Source organism: Eublepharis macularius, chromosome 17 (genome assembly GCF_028583425.1).
Source record: "Eublepharis macularius isolate TG4126 chromosome 17, MPM_Emac_v1.0, whole genome shotgun sequence".
Lineage (NCBI taxonomy): Eukaryota > Metazoa > Chordata > Lepidosauria > Squamata > Eublepharidae > Eublepharis > Eublepharis macularius.
The window spans coordinates 2,827,397-2,838,776 of record NC_072806.1 but is presented as its reverse complement, the minus strand read 5'-3'; the positions used below and the strand labels follow the sequence as shown (position 1 = coordinate 2,838,776).

Below are 11,380 nucleotides of genomic sequence, written 5' to 3'. Positions count from 1 at the left end.
CCCTAAAAATCTTGTTGGTTTCTGAGGTGCCATTAGACTCAAATCCAGCTGCAAAACTATTCCACCCGTTTCTCACATTCTCATAGGGTTCCTAACTCCAGATTGGAAAATTTCTGGAGATTTGAGGGTGGATCCTGAGGAAGGCAGGGTTTGAGAAGGGGTGGAACCTCAGCCGGGTACAATGCCATAGAGTCCATCCTCGAAAGCAGCTGTTTTCGCCAGGGGAATTGATCTGTGTAGCTTGAAGATCAGCTGTCATTCCAGGAGATCTCCAGGCACCACCTGGAGGTTGGCAACCCTATATTATCATCAGGCTGGCCTCAAGAGGCAATGCTGCCTTTACTGAATGGGTGGACTTATTCCTCCCGTTGAATATTTTCAAAAGGCATTAGGAGCTCGCTGTCAAGTTACAAAGGTGCCCCACTGGCTCTGCCTGTTGCACTTTTCCTGCCCTCGCTTGCCCTCACTACCTCCTCTTGCCATCAGGCAATCCGAGGAGAAACAGACCCAATTTAAACACAAGGCTGGCCATGCCAAGTGCTTCAAAGTGCCACTTGGCGTGGGTGGTCTCGTTCAAAGTGTGCTTCAGCAATGCAAAACAGCCACACCTGTTTAGTTTGCACACCCAGGAATCTGTAGCCCTTGAGGATATTGTGCTAGCATGCCACCGCTACCTAGCTATGTGGGCTGCCTGATCATTCAAAAGAGCTCCTGAGGCCATGCAAAGTTGCACAAGAGAATCTTTTCTTTGGCAGCCGCATGTTTACATGGGGGAGGGAGACAAAAATCAGTCCTAAAAGAAAGAACGCTGCAAGCTGGGGTGACAAGCTTAGGATTTCAGGGAGGAATACCGCACCTTCTCTTGGGGCAGCTGCAGCAGGCCCGGGGCTGGTCCTTGGGACCGCTCTTTCAGGACCGGTTGGTGCTGCCCGTTGGCTGCTCCCACTTCCTTGAAACTTGGCATCTTTTGAAGTGTTTCTTTGAGCTGTCTGAACTCGTCCATTTGGGCCTGCAAGAATGGCAAGAAAAGTTACGGTCACATTTTACGATCTGTATTTAGTGCATCATTTGTTTCCATATTATCTGGGGGTGGGGTGTGTACGAACAGTCCATTTCTTCAAAACCACCTGACTGCAACGACACATCTGCAAAGATACCATGTGGTACCATTTGCAGGAGAGTGTGGAAGTATGCCCATCAATGCCGCCATTCCATGTGACATCTCGAAGTCCCACCCTATGAGGCTCCACCACTTAGCTCTCAGGCTCCACCTCCAAGGTGTCATGATCGAAATCTCTGCAGCCTTGGCTCCGAATGGCCTTAAAATTTGCCCCACTTGAGGTTAGCCTAGCAATAAACTGGATTGTACCACTTCAGGCTCCGCCACATTTCTACCCCATGTACCTCCAGGTAGAGAGAGTTTCCTTCCCTAATAGAATCCCCTGCCCTTACCAGACATGAGGCTCCGCCCCTCCATAAGGCACCACCCCTTAATTTCAAGACTCCACCCCCGAGTTTTCAGGGTCTAAGCCTCAAGAGACTAGCAACCCCAGAACTGGCTGGCCTTACAACATTCTCCCCGAAGACTTTGTTACAGTCTGTACAATGCAGCAAAATCACATGGTACAATCCTGAGACTGTGGACAGGACTGTACCACTTTGTGCTGCAGGTGAAGGAGGCCATTTTTTTAAAAACTCCCCTACTTTTAAAGAAATGTTTTTAAAAACCCAAACACTTCAAGGAGGAAGGTTCTAGCCTAACCTTTCCCTTCCCGGATGTCAGCCACAATGTGCTGCTTCCATTCAAAGCACAACAAGCAATAAGAAAAACATCCCCAGGGCATTTTCAGGAACCATCTGCCAAAAGGAGTTAAAGTGAACGGTGAACAGAATAAATACACTTTTTAAAAAAACGGGTTGTCTTTATTTTCTTTAAAAAACGCTCCCATTCAACAGCTGCGCGCTCTAGCCTTTCTGGGTTCTTCTGAAATGGAGCACAGAAGCTGATGTGTCTTTTCAGACAGAATGTCTATTTTGCAGCAGATTTCCACTGAGACGCAGCTGCCAGCAGAAAAGCGCGTCTGACAACTGCACATTCGCCCCCAAGATCCTGAGGAACTTGCTTAGGGTCGCGCTGCTCGTCAGTAGAGGAAGGCATGCTGTGTTACAAGGAGGACCAATGCTAGAGACCCAGTTAAGGGATTTCAAGGAGTACCGATCCCCCAAAATCGTCACCCAACTCTGTCAGAGTCAAGGTTACCCACTAAGGCACAGTCCAAAGTTTCACAGTGAACATTACTGATTCAAAAGAAAGGTCTTGGAGGCAATAGATTTCACAGAAGTCACCTGTGGCTCACCTGTTGCCCTGAGCTGCACCTGATTAGGAGCCAACATTTTGTCCCTTCTAACCGCCATGCCGTCCTTTTGCAGCCACCCTGGATTTATATTATGGCAGTGCCCCTGGTTTATAGTGATTTTGCAGTAGCCTGATTTGCTTAGTGGCACTTGGACTTTTTTTCACGTTATTTGGGTCAAGTGGTTATAATGCTTTTATTGTATGTTTTAATTGTATATCTTGTTGGAAAACAGTAGAGAGTGCAGTAGTACATTTAAGATTAACTGAATTTATTGCAGTGTAAGCTTTCGAGAACCACAGCTTTCTTCGTCAGATTTTGCAACTACAGAGACTAACAGCGAACTCCTCTGGATCTTGTTGGAAGCCGCCCTGAGCCCACTTGCGGGAAGGGTGGCGTGTAAGCCGAATAAAATAAATAAATAATAAATAATAGTTCGCCACGGTCCTCGAGGCAGAAACAATGCTGCCCATTTCTGTTTAGCACCATTCCCCCTCTTTTCTTTGCCACACTGCCCCGAGAGCAAAGCCAGGAAGCATCACCCGTCCTCGGATCTGGCCTCAAAGGTTTTCACAAAGCCAAATCCCACTGAGATTCACAACAGTGCCATGTAGCCAATCAGAACGAGGCCATAGCTTTCCCTGCCCTCGTTCTAGCATAATGGGATGTGGAGGTAGGAATGAACTGTCCAGAGTAGCGGTGACGGTTACCGTCATCAATAAGGGTCAAATTAGACGGGACGGAGATCAGAGACCTCCCAGTGTCTTTCAAAGCTGAATTACAGTCTTTGAAGGGCCTGATTTGGGCCCGTGTTGCACAAGGAGGGGAGAAGAAGGAAGAACCCATCCCCACCTCCTGCATAGTTTCGCTAACTGAAACAAGCTCCCCTGCACAGCTGAATAGCTCTTCAAAGAAAAACAGACAGGAAGCCCTGACAGCGGGTCAGTTTCAGCCAGCGAGACTTCTATCCTTTCTTCTCTTCCCACACCAGCCCAATCCAAAATAAAGACCCTACGCGGTTGCAAGTCCTCTTTGGGAAGATCTAGTCAAAGACCCTCTGGCATTTGGTCCGCTTGGATCCTGCACTGGGGAACACTTTGCCCCTATTTGCAAAGCTCCGTGAACAATCCCTCCCTGCAAAGAGGAAGGAGAGACTGTTCCGGCCTGAGAACAAGCAGCGTCTTCAGGGGCCTGCTGCCGATGCCTGGCCGAACAAATCGCCATCCTACTTTGGTACAGAAAATTCCAAGTGCTGCCTACCTGAGCACTGAGAAGTTGCGAGTGGACATCCTGGTGGGCCTTTCGAAGCAGTTTGCTCTCCTCCCGGAGTTTGTAGACCGTATCTACAGAAAATACACCAGGCCATTTTAACAACATCCCTGTAAGGTTGGTTGATATTATTATCCCCACACTGTAGCTATATTAATAACAGCCCTGTAAGGTTGGCTGATGTTGTTATCCCCACACTGCAGATGTTGGAGGCGGGCTGAGATTGTCAAGTTTGCCTAAGGCCTGTTAGCAAATGTGTAAGAAAAGTAAGATTTGACCTCAGGGATCACAGCTCGGTTTCTCAGGTGTATACCTGCTCTGAATTTTCATGCTTGGAAATGAAAGGCTAAATTACTTCTGTCAGACACAAGGATGCAAATTATTCTTGCAGGAGAGGTGATTCACACACACACACACCTCACACACTCCTCACTTCAGTTCCTCTCCCTCTGCATCTCACCCCATGATATATTTCCCTCCACTGGCACCATATACAGAGACTGAGTGGTACAGTTGCCAGCTTCCAGGTGGTGGCTCGAGATCTCCTGAAATTACAACTGATCTCCAGACAATAGAAACCAGTTCCTCTTTGGAGGGTGGACCCTATGCAGGGCTTTTTTTCTGGGAAAAGAGGTAGTGGAACTCAAGACCACACAATGACGTCACTTTGGGTCAGCTGGAACAAGGGGGGAGTTTTAAAAAGTTTAAATTGCCCTCGGCGAAAATGGTCACATGGCTGGTGGCCCCGCCCCCGATCTCCATACAGAGGGGAGTTTAGATTGCCCTCCGCACTGCTCGGCGGTGCAGAGGGCAATCTAAACTCCCCTCTGCATGGAGATCAGGGGCGGGGCCACCAGCCATGTGACTATTTTAAAGAGGTGCCGGAACTCCGTACCACCACGTTCCCACTGAAAAAAAGCCCTCACTCTATGGCATTATAACCTGCTGATGTCTCTCCCCTCCCCAAACCCTGCCTTCTCCAGGCTCCACCCCCAAAATTGTCCAGGAATTTCCCAATCCAGAGCAGGCAACTCTATGTGCAAGACATGTGCCTTCTTTCACACTCAGTAGTTCTGAAGAGAAGGGGAAACAATTGCTTTCTCTGCAAAACCAAATCACCCCAGAGGATACCATCAAGAAGACAACTGATTCCTTCCCCTGTGTAGCTTGGCTTGCTACCTTTTGTTTTACAGTAAATACATGTTTCTTTTTATACTGTTAAAATATATGGCTCAGCCACTTATCCTCCACAAAGGGGGGATTTTCAGGGCAGCTGAGACATCCCCTAAACCCTTCCCCCTTACCACCCGTTGCCCAAGTTTGTAGGAATCCTCAGCCTCAGTCAGCTGTTGGATTGGTGCCATTTTGTCCAAACTAGGGCCGATTCCAGACGACTAACCTGAAGGCGCTGCATGCCGCCATGTTCCGGATTGCGACAGGGAAAACACGAAATACCGTGTTTTCTTGCGCGAGTTTGGTGCGATGTCGCGCCAAACTCACGCAAGAAAACACGATATTTCGTGTTTTCTCCATCGCAATCCGGAACATGGCGGCATGCAGCGCCTTCAGGTTAGTCGTCTGGAATTGGCCCAGTTTTCTCCTCCTGGAAACGGGGATGTTAGTCTATAGCCGATGCCATTTAGCTACGTGAGTGTGTTGCAGAGGGCTAGCCAAGCCAACCCAGAGTAAGGGAATGCCTTTTCTTGCCTGAATTTGCTCCGTTCACCCTCAGTGACATCATCACATAGCCAAATCTCAGCTATGGGATAAATTCACTGTTTCCAGGAAGAGATGACTGACTTATCATGGGGGGGGGGGCGGGTATGTGGTTGGCACCAATGCAGCAACCCACTGGAGCTGCAAAAAAGCTTTTTTCGGGAAAAACTGGCCACTGTGAGGGGAAAAGATTGTTCTTGCTGCTTTCCAAATGAAATTGGAGAGAGATTGTTTTTCTTTCCTGGGGAACCAATGCTGAGACAGGGCATCTTTTTGGGGTGGGGGAGCTGCCTGAATGGGCTGGGCTGGGGACCTTTTTGCCCTCTATCAAGCTCTCCCAACAAAAAAAGGAGTCTCTTAGCAGGGGGTGAAGCTGTTGGTAAAGCGAGCCCTCCCCACTCAGCTCAGCCTTATTAAATTCCTCCATTACCAAAGAGAAAACAGCTGTTCTTCTAATTGAAAACAGTTTCGAATGACTCTTCCAATGTACTTCAAAGCTCATCTCTCCCTCGGTTCATTGCAAGGCCCTTTTGCCGTATCTCAGCTGTACAAATCCAGTCCAATCGACCATTTCACATCCCCCCCCAAACAAAGACCTTCCTGAGCCAATCGATCACATTCCATTGGATCTCAATGAGTGATTAAAATGAGGAATCCACTGCCAAAGGATACAGTGACGGCCACTGGCATAGACAGCTTCAAAATGGAGGTAGGCAGATTCCTGGAGGAGAGGTCCATCGAGGACTACAAGCCATGGGGACTGAAGGGAGCCTCCTTAGACACAGGCAGGGGACCTCTGAATGCCAATGCCAGGAGGCAACCTCAGGGGAAAGCCTGTGTGCCATTTCTTGGTCCTGTAGAGTAACTGTGTGGCAGCTGTGTACGGTTGTCAGGTTCATATACCATCCCGGCGGGAGGGGCGACCTGGCACTTACCTTGAGCCTTTCTCATGGTGTTCTTTACGTGCTGCAGGTGCTTGCATGATGACATCACTTCCAGGAAGTGTTGTCACCACGCTGGCCAGAGGTATGCTCCCACACCTTGTGCAGGGCTAATTCTGTCCCGCTTGGGGCCAAAAAATGGCCCCAACAAAGCATGAGAGCACACCCATGGCCGGCGCCATGACATCACTTCAGTTCGGTGTAGTGGTTAAGAGTGTGGGACTCTAATCTGGAGAGCCAGGTTTGATTCCCCACTCCTCCGCTTGAAGCCAGCTGGGTGACCTTGGGCTAGTCACAGCTTCTAGCTCTCTCAGCCCCGCCCACCTCACAGGGTGTTTAGTTGTGGGGATAATAACAACATATGGTTGTTGGGGGTTTTCCGGGCTGTATTGCCGTGGTCTTGGCATTGTAGTTCCTGACGTTTCGCCAGCAGCTGTGGCTGGCATCTTCAGAGGTGTAGCACCAAAAGATTGGTGCTACACCTCTGAAGATGCCAGCCACAGCTGCTGGCGAAACGTCAGGAACTACAATGCCAAGACCACGGCAATACAGCCCGGAAAACCCCCAACAACCATCGTTCTCCGGCCGTGAAAGCCTTCGACAATACATCAATAACAACATACTTTGTAAACCGCTCTGAGTGGGTATTAAGTCATCCTGAAGGGCGGTATATAAATCGAATGTCGTCGTCATCATCATCATCATGGGCCAACCGGAAGTGTGCCGGTGCAATGACATCACTTCAGGAAGGTAATCTCCAGGGGGCGTGCCACCTCCCACCAATCACCAGTGATTGGCAGGCAAGGGGGCAAACCCCTGGGAGATCGCCCGCCACTGGTGGACAACTGGAAGGTGCACGTGCTGTGTGAGACAGGATGCTGGACTGGACTGACCACTGGTCCGATCTGGCAGGGAGGAGGGGCTGCAGCTCAGCGCTAGAGCAACTGCTTTGAACGCAGGAAGTCCCAGGTTCGGTTCCTGCCATCTCCAGCTTAAAAGTATCAGGTGGGAGGTGATGCAAAAGACGCTTTCCTGAGCTCTTGGAGGGCTGCTGCCAATCTGAGCAGACCAGACCGACCTCAGCAGACCAATGGTCTGATTCCTGATAAGGCCGCTTCGCGTGTCCTTGTTCTGTTCTCCCATTTTATGCAACCAGCATCTTTGCCATGAGCAGCGACTCTCAGCGAGGGCCTTGAGATCCCCAACACCAGAGTTTGCAAGTCATTTCAATGAAATCATCACAAAAGGATCTAAAGCCAACCTAATTCCAGTAATAATATAAAATATCGATTGTGTCCTTAAGCCACTGGGAGCATTTCCCCCCTAGCCTCTTTCTGTAGCACATTTGATGCTCAAGTAAGTTGCATCAAGTGCATGGTGGAAAGAGTCTCGCATAGGGTTGCCAGCTCCATGTTGAGAAATTCCTGGAGATTTGGGGGGTGGAGCCTGGAGAGGGCAGGATTTGGGGAGGGGAGGGACCTCAGCAGGGTATAACACCACAAAGCCCACCCTCTAAAGCAGCCATTTGCTCCAGGGCTACTGATCATTACGGCCAGGAGATCAGTTGTAATTTTGGGAGATCTCCAGCCATCACCTGGAGGTTGGCAACCCTATAAATTGCTCCAAATGGCTGAAGAAAGCCGATGGAGGAAAGGGTGCAGGCCGGGCTAAGGAGCAGATAATCCTGACTCGTGAGTTGAATTGAATCAGAGGGTACAACTCCGGGCTGCTCCCTCTCTCCTTCCTTCTGTGGCTCTCACGCTCACCTTGCAAACCAACGACTTCCATTTCTTTCTCCCGCTGGAGCTGCGAATATTTCTGGCTGTGGGTTTCCAGCGCCTTACGATGCTCCAATTTCAACCCATTGTGTTGCAGCTGCAAATCAAGGAGCTGCTTCTTAACGTCTTCGTGCTGGTTCTGAGCAGAGAGAAAAAAATCAAAAGAAACACACTTGGGGAGGGCTGCGTCAGTTGCATTCAGACATAAGAACAAACCCTGGTTCATCAGGATGAGATCTAGAGTCAGCATCCTGCCCCTTGTTCCACTTGCAACATCCAGGTCACATTGCAATAAGACTTACATGCAGCCTCCCTCCCCTCTTCCTCTCGCACACAACTCGGAAATTGAAGACTGGCTTGCAACAAACCAAAGTTCGCTGTTGGGTCTGCACTGCAACCCATCACTGGATTTTTGCCTATAAACTCTATGGGATCCTGTTTTGTAGGCCAAAAAACTCAAGCCACAGTGTAACGGCAAACCCTGGTTTGTCGCAGCCCAGGAATTCATTAGTTTCTGAGCCACGTGCAAGGAGAATGCAGAGGTGGAAGGGGCAGACGTGTGGGAACCAGAGGGTCCCTTAGAATATTTTTGTTTATTTGCAGATTCGGAACAATGGATCCCCCAAGGTTGAATCGGGACATGAAACTGTATGTAAGGGATGAGGGACTGTGGTGCTGGTGTGTGGGGGTGATGTTACAAGTTTGTACCGGGCTCCCCAAAAGAAAACTTAGGCCCTGCAGACAGCAAAAGCTTTGCCAGTGCGGATGCCGCAGTTAAAGGGGTTCATCTTTAAGGTGGGAAGATTCTGTTAATGGGATGTTGTGAGTTGCTTGGTTTGCTGGGGTGGGGCCCAGTTTTAGCACCTGGGAGCATACTTGAGCTGTGTGATCCTATGCGTGGTTCCCCCAGAGTTCACTAGGGATTACTTTCACGGCAGGATGTGATAAGATTGCATCCTAAGAATCTAGATCTATCCTGTGATAGCTTGGAAGTGTAAAGAGCAGGCAGGAGAATTTAGACATTTACTATACCTTTGGAAAGGGGGTGGGGGAGGCACGCAAAGCATTCAGAACCATTTCAGAAAAACCCAAATCCAGTTGGCAGTACATAAGGGGGGGGGGAGACGGGTGATTTCCCCTTTCCCCCCCATCCACTCCATTCTCACCCTCCCTCCCGGCTGGCCTCTCCGTTGGAACGGTTTCGGAGAATTAGCTATTGTGTACCAGGGCCAGAAGTTCACCCACAGATCTGCATATCTAATTGGCACTGCCAAGCCAGGACTAGCAGGATTGCAGCAGGTTGCTATGGGAACCTAAAAGGGAGGTGAATTCCGGGTCAGCGGTGTTACGCAAAAGGATGCCTCTGCGTATTTTGGTCCCTGGCCTGGGAATAAGGGGCAGGGGCAGGCGTCTTATATCAAATTCTGTACGCTCCAACTGTCCCTGTTTACTAGAAACAGTCCCTATTGTCTGGTCCCAGCCTCTAGTAAATCATTGTCCACGTTTCTGCCACTGGGAGAATACCTTGTGAAAACGTTGGCAATGTGAAATGCCTAAGTTGTCATTCTGGAGGCTTTTGTTGTCCTGTATCCCATCTCTATAATTTACACCTCCAAATGAGGACTGGGAGCATATTCTCTCTCGTGCACATGCGTGTCAATGCACATGCATGAATGCCAAGGAGCTGAGCATCAAGGCACACCCTGCTGCCTGCCCCACGCTGAAGGCTGCTGAAGGACACTTCGAACTACCAAGAGCACATTTTTAGTAAAAACATTGTTTTCGGATTCTAAGCAAAAGAACAGGACTCTTAGGAGAGCTGCTGTAGCCCAGTGGTTAAGTGTTTTCTCTACAAATCAGCACTCTACTGGCTCGAATCCCACGACTGCCATGAGCTCAGTAGGTGGCCTTGGGTAAGCCACTCCTCTCAGCCCCAGCTCCCCCGCTGTATTGTGGGGATAATAATAATAATAACTTGTTCACCACTCTGGGTGGGGCACTAATCTGTCTAGAAGAGTGGTATATAAGTGCAGTTGTTTGTTGTTGTTGTTGTTGTTGTTGTTGTTAATAATGATGATGATGATGATGATGATGATGATGATGATGATGATAGATCAGGGCCATTTCTACACTGCTTACCTTCCCTCGGAACGACCTGAAACATCGTGCAAAAACTGTGGAAGATTGTGTTTTCTCGCGCGAGATTTGCGCGAGAAATGCAATCTTCCCCGGTTTTTGAGTGATGTTTCGGGTCGTTCCGAGGGAAGATAAGCAGTGTGGAAATGGCCCAGCTCAGGACAGATTTTTGCAGCATAAATGATTACAGGAAGCAGAGCAGTGTAGAATTATAGGGAAGAGAGGTTCAAGCTGCAATTCTTACTGCAAAAATCTGGCATTAGCAACACATCACTATATTCATCTGTGTACATCGGGAGACTATAAAATTCCCTAAACTCCTGATACGGCTCTTTTGATTCTATCACGTCAAGCAGGGACAGCCAAGACAAATGCCAAACTTCCCAACAATGCTTTTTTTGATCAATTAATAATATGCCCCAACTTACAGGGCAGCAGATTTTTTAAAAAATAAATTCTAATACAAGTACTTGCAAAAAACACAGGTGGACAGGGTCGTTGTAGAAGAGGTCTTCCCACTTCACACAGATGGAAAGCCTCTTCTAAGACAGTCTACCTGAGAAGATGTCAGCGCGCCAGCTAGCAAGCGAATGGGGAGAGTCAAAGATAGGAGCAGGCCCCAAGCAGACCTTCGCATTCTGAATAATGCACTTTCATTCCATTTCCACTGCCTGTTGGCCATTCTTTGCAAGGGGATCTTGCTATTTCAAACAGGAAAATCCATGTGCAAAGAGCACTGAAAGTGAATTGAAAGTGCATTATTCAGCATGTCTGAAAGCACCACCGTAGGCACAAGCCAAGCCCCGACCACTGAGAACCCTGCAGGGGCTCACCTCAGGTCCCTCAGGTGCAGGATTGGCCCTGCAGGCTGAACAAAGTTATGGGCTGCATTCGGAGGCTGCCTGCCCTGGCACACGGCACAGTGGATGGGCTTCAGTCTTGCACAGTCTACTTTCTGAATCTGTTACTCTGTGGTCCACCGAGGTATGTTACTTATAATGCAGAAAGCACCTACGTTAATTAACCCACGTAGGATTTCATTGTTGGTCCATCCTTCTTTGCAAGAATCCCATCCAGTCCCCCAAAGACTGGCAAGTGGTCACCACCTACCACTGTCCAGACTTCCCAGAGGAGGTCCCTGGCTGGGCACTGGAAACAGAATACTGGATTCGTGGGATCTTTGGTG

General features: G+C 49.0%; 1 protein-coding gene across 3 annotated transcripts in view; it reads right to left on the bottom strand.

The window, feature by feature from the left end:
- LOC129344858 (Golgi integral membrane protein 4-like) overlaps positions 1 to 11,380 on the bottom strand; it is a 63,341-nt gene that overhangs the window by 31,730 nt on the left and 20,231 nt on the right. For all 3 annotated transcript variants that reach the window (XM_055001765.1, XM_055001764.1, XM_055001766.1), the window contains 3 exons: positions 8,047 to 8,197; positions 3,615 to 3,697; positions 857 to 1,009 (listed from right to left, as the gene is read on the bottom strand). In XM_055001765.1, the coding sequence (XP_054857740.1) occupies positions 857 to 1,009; positions 3,615 to 3,697; positions 8,047 to 8,197 (387 nt within the window). The remainder of the gene's footprint in view (positions 1 to 856; positions 1,010 to 3,614; positions 3,698 to 8,046; positions 8,198 to 11,380) is intronic.